The 4,312-nt window shown below is 24.8% G+C and overlaps 1 protein-coding gene and 1 long non-coding RNA gene across 2 annotated transcripts in view; both read left to right on the top strand.

Moving 5' to 3' along the window:
• The first annotated feature begins 459 nt into the window (after positions 1-459).
• LOC126909538 (uncharacterized) lies at positions 460-823 on the top strand. Its single transcript, XR_007705054.1, has 2 exons — positions 460-534; positions 729-823. It is a non-coding gene; the product is annotated as an uncharacterized LOC126909538 (long non-coding RNA).
• A 1,585-nt stretch (positions 824-2,408) lies between these two features.
• The window catches only part of LOC126909539 (uncharacterized), a 4,704-nt gene continuing 2,800 nt past the window's right edge, over positions 2,409-4,312 (top strand). Inside the window, exons 1-2 of the mRNA XM_050691975.1 lie at positions 2,409-2,552; positions 2,613-2,754. Coding sequence (XP_050547932.1) covers positions 2,496-2,552; positions 2,613-2,754 — 199 coding nt within the window. The 5' untranslated portion in view covers positions 2,409-2,495. The remainder of the gene's footprint in view (positions 2,553-2,612; positions 2,755-4,312) is intronic.

Below are 4,312 nucleotides of genomic sequence, written 5' to 3'. Positions count from 1 at the left end.
TAAAAATACGATATTTGTAAAAAAATTCTTTTTTTTATATTTTTAACTTTATAATGCTATAACTTTTTGAAAAATGTATAGATCATAATAATTTTTTTTAATAAAATTACTATTTATATTCTTATATTGTGCAACATACTTTTTATTAAATCGGACTATTTCCCTTTATTTCTCTAACATTAAAAATAAGAGTATTTAATAAACGTATTACAATATACTATTTTGCATATTTTAGGTAGTAACACAGAACGAAAATGACAATGAAAATCTCAAAAGTTCTGTAGTTGATTTGAAGAATCAATTTAAAGACGAGAGTAACTATTTAACAAATTATTATAAAAAATCGATATGTTTTTTAATATTTTTGTAATTTTTTAGAAAATAAATTTTGCAGAATTAGTCATGTGCTGATAAAAATATTATTCTACAAGGCAAAATTGAAGAAATCATACTTTGGGNAAAATATTATTCTACAAGGCAAAGTTGAAGAAATCATACTTTGGGGATCGTTACAATTTTTCTTACAATCATAATGTAATATATAAAATTTCAAAATTACATACTCCAAAATCGATATATGAATCTTATTATGAATTTTTTTAACTAATATTTAAAATATTCTAAAATTATAAAAATTGTAATCCCTACATTCAATAATTTATTGTATTTCATTATTATTATTATTATTGCTTAAAGTTTATTTTAATTTAATTTTCAATTTATTGTAGATTCTGTGCCGCTCTTGGTTTATTTGTACTTGTAATTGCTTAAAATAATCCGCCAATCTTATTTGGACAAAAATATAAACGGTATGTCTGTTAAATGCCATAAATTCTTTTTGACATCTATTTTATTTGCATATGCTAATAATATTTTTAAGTCACGTTAAATAAAAAATAATATGGTTTCTTCTTTTTTTTTTGTTCTTAAAACAGTGTTTCAATTAAAAAATTTCATAAAACTGATGCGAATACAAATATTTTAAAAGCTAATGCTAAAATTTAAAATAGACAATAGATTTGAAGTCAAATTCCTTTCCTTTTAGATAAACATATAGCATTATCAAGCATTTTTAATTACCCCCAATCAAAAAATTTTGATTTCTCGGTGTTTTTATTAATGTTCCATTTATTTCACAGTAAAAAGTTCAAAAATTGTAATTTTCATAATTCCAGCCTTTTAATCAAAANAGTTCAAAAATAGTAATTTACATAATTCCAGCCTTTTACTCAAAAGCATTAGTTTTAGTTGCCAACAAGATTTAAATTTCTCATAACAATACTCGATTTTTAACTTAATGACAATAATTGTTTAATTGATTTTTAATTACACAATTGTAATTCTTAATAGTTAGTAAACTGTAAATATTATTTTAATGTGAAATAAAAATATATATTTAAATATTTTAGCTATGTGAAACCTATTAAAATACCCTTAAACCCATTATTGTAACATCTCAGCTTTTGGATATAAGCGACAAAATTGTCGTAACACAAATTAAACACCAAAAGAGGAGGTTGTAGTAGGTAAAGTGTTTATGACAATGATGTTGAGTCTGCCGCCTGGGTATTCACGTGCGTGTGATCATACGACAGTTACATACGCTCAGCTGACACTCCGGATTAGCTGTGGGTGTCAAAAGGCCGCTGTTGTAGGAAGGTAATAAAGGTAACACCTAGGTATAAGGTGCAGATGAAGTGCAAGACATAACTACTATAAAATGTCGAGGATGAGAGTAGGTAGGTTAAAAAAGAAAAATGACTTGAATTAATGCAGTAAGTCGGACAGCAACAACCGAGTACTGAGACTGATAAATGACACGAAGCACTGGAGTCGACTGACCACGATGGGCAGTATTTTTGGGTTTTTATAATAATTCTGACGATTGCAAATTTAGTAATAAAACTAATATTTCAGGGAAAAAAAAGTGTGTACCATCATATATTATTAACTGTGAATAGATCTACTAAACAGAAATAGTTAGGTCACGTCCGGCTTGATGGAGCGATTGGAATAAGTATTTGGTAGACGTTTATGGTTTGGTTGACTAATGATGATAATCGAAGGTTTTTTATTATTAGCAAAATTACGTATATCAGAGAAATTCTTTTTTTAAAATTTGTTTTTTCTTTACTATAGTAAAGAAACATATAACTATAGTTAATCGTTAATTGGTCAAGAAAAAGTAAAAATTTTAATCTTTAATCATATAAAATTTGATTTGTGTTTTAATAAAGTTTTACACTTTGCACAGTAAATTTGAACACTTGATGACATCATAAAAAAAATTGTTTTAAAGTCTAAATTTAAATGTGTCAATACATTAAAATCTAATTTTTTTTTTAAAAATAACATTATTTTAGTTAAATAATTAATATTTGCACTATTTCAGTATAAATTGTAAAACATTATATGTAAAATGACACAGCTAGAATTTTAATAATTGAATAATTTATTTCTAAATTGTTATTTTCTTAAGTAAAATAATCATAGTAATGCATTTGAAAACTATACTAATCTTTTGTTCATTTTGTTTTTTTACCGGAATAATAGTAAGTTTATTCCAACTTTTATTTATTTATTTATTAAACATGATAATTTTATATTTAAAGAGCGTGGGACTTAACGTACGTCAAATAGACCTCTTTGAAAAATTGATAATTAGTTATAAATATGGTGATAATATCAATTTAATACAACATGCATTATTATGTCATGATATCGAAGAGACTTACAATGATTATAACGTTGATGGTAATTTATAATTAATATAATTTTTAGCTTTAGATTTACTGACACGATTTTTTCAATATATCCGCCAATTAATATACTTTGTTTAATTTTAAATTTATTTAGAATATAAAAAATAACTCAACCCAGGAGAGTGGGGTCGCGGCGTAGTGATGACGTGGCATTGTTAGGTCTAGTATATATTTAATCTGGCAGTGATTAAAATCACTATCTATAAAAACGCTTCGATATAAATCTGTAGATAGTGTTTAATTTTAAGAAATTGGTGTATTACTACAAAAGCAACATGATCTCCTATTTCCTTATTTATATCCTTATTATATGTTTTATGATTTATAAGTGTAATATATGTATAAATATTTACTATAGCAATTAAGTATAGTATAAAATTGATATTCAATAATTTAGTAGTGTAATTTTTACGATAAATTAAAAAAAATTATAAAGTAGTTAAAACTTTTATGGCAAACGCATATAAAAATTAAATTTCTTGTTGCAATATTTAAAAAAAAAACCCCAGCACAGGGGGATCGCGGCACAGTGGTGACGTGGCATAGTTGGATCAAGTATAATGATATCTGACAGTGATTAAAATCACTATAAAAAAAAACGCTTCGATGCAAATCTTTAGATAGTGTTTAATTTTAAAAAATTGGTGGATTATTCCAAAAGCTACATGATCTGCTATATTCTTATTAATATCCTGATTCAGATAAAGATATATGTAAGGCATTATTAAAAAATATTATTTCTCATAAAAAAATAATGTTGATCCATACACTTTTCAATAAGTTATATCATTATAAAGTTAAAAATGTAAAAAATAAAATCTAGAATTCTCACACGAATGCTATTATTCGGTAACTATTTTCACCGTGAAGATAAAATAAAGTACGAAATTTTTTTTTTGCATAATAAATTACATTACATTAGCTTTAATTTAAGATATATATAAAAGTGTCAGACTTTCCGGAACACTTTCAAAAGTTAAGTTGAAAAAATTAATTATTTGTAAAAGAGTTGTCATTTTAAATCCCCCCGTGTGGGCACGTAAAAAGGCAGATTTATAAAAAAAATATACCAAATGATAGGTAATGATATCATGCATCTATAAAAAAAATAATTTTATTGATATGTTTATTTTTTAAAAAGTTGCAGCAGTTTTTAGTAAAAAAAATTGAAAAAATTTCGAAAATTAGCGATTTTTAAATTTGTAATTTTTTGGGGGATGTCCCCCGTTTACGGGGAACGAGGGATTTTTTTTCAATTTTTGAGGGTAATGTCTTCAACAAGATACGATTTGTGATCTTTTGACGTATCATTGAAAGAAATCGGAATACTGATACTTTTATAATAAAATATCTTAAAATAAAGCTTCTGTAATATACTTTAATTTAAAAAAAAATAATTTGAACCTGGATTTGTCTTTATGGTTAATAGGACTGCTGTATTAAAAAAATATGATATTTTTGTGAAAAGAATTCTTGATTTTATAATTTTTATTTTAGCTTCCATGCGAAGGTGAGAAAGTTTTACTATGATGTGTTTTTTTTTTTTTTTT

This window comes from Daktulosphaira vitifoliae, unplaced genomic scaffold, assembly GCF_025091365.1.
Source record: "Daktulosphaira vitifoliae isolate Bord-2020 unplaced genomic scaffold, ASM2509136v1 Scaffold_514, whole genome shotgun sequence".
Taxonomy (NCBI): domain Eukaryota; kingdom Metazoa; phylum Arthropoda; class Insecta; order Hemiptera; family Phylloxeridae; genus Daktulosphaira; species Daktulosphaira vitifoliae.
This window is presented reverse-complemented; position numbering and strand designations above follow the sequence as displayed.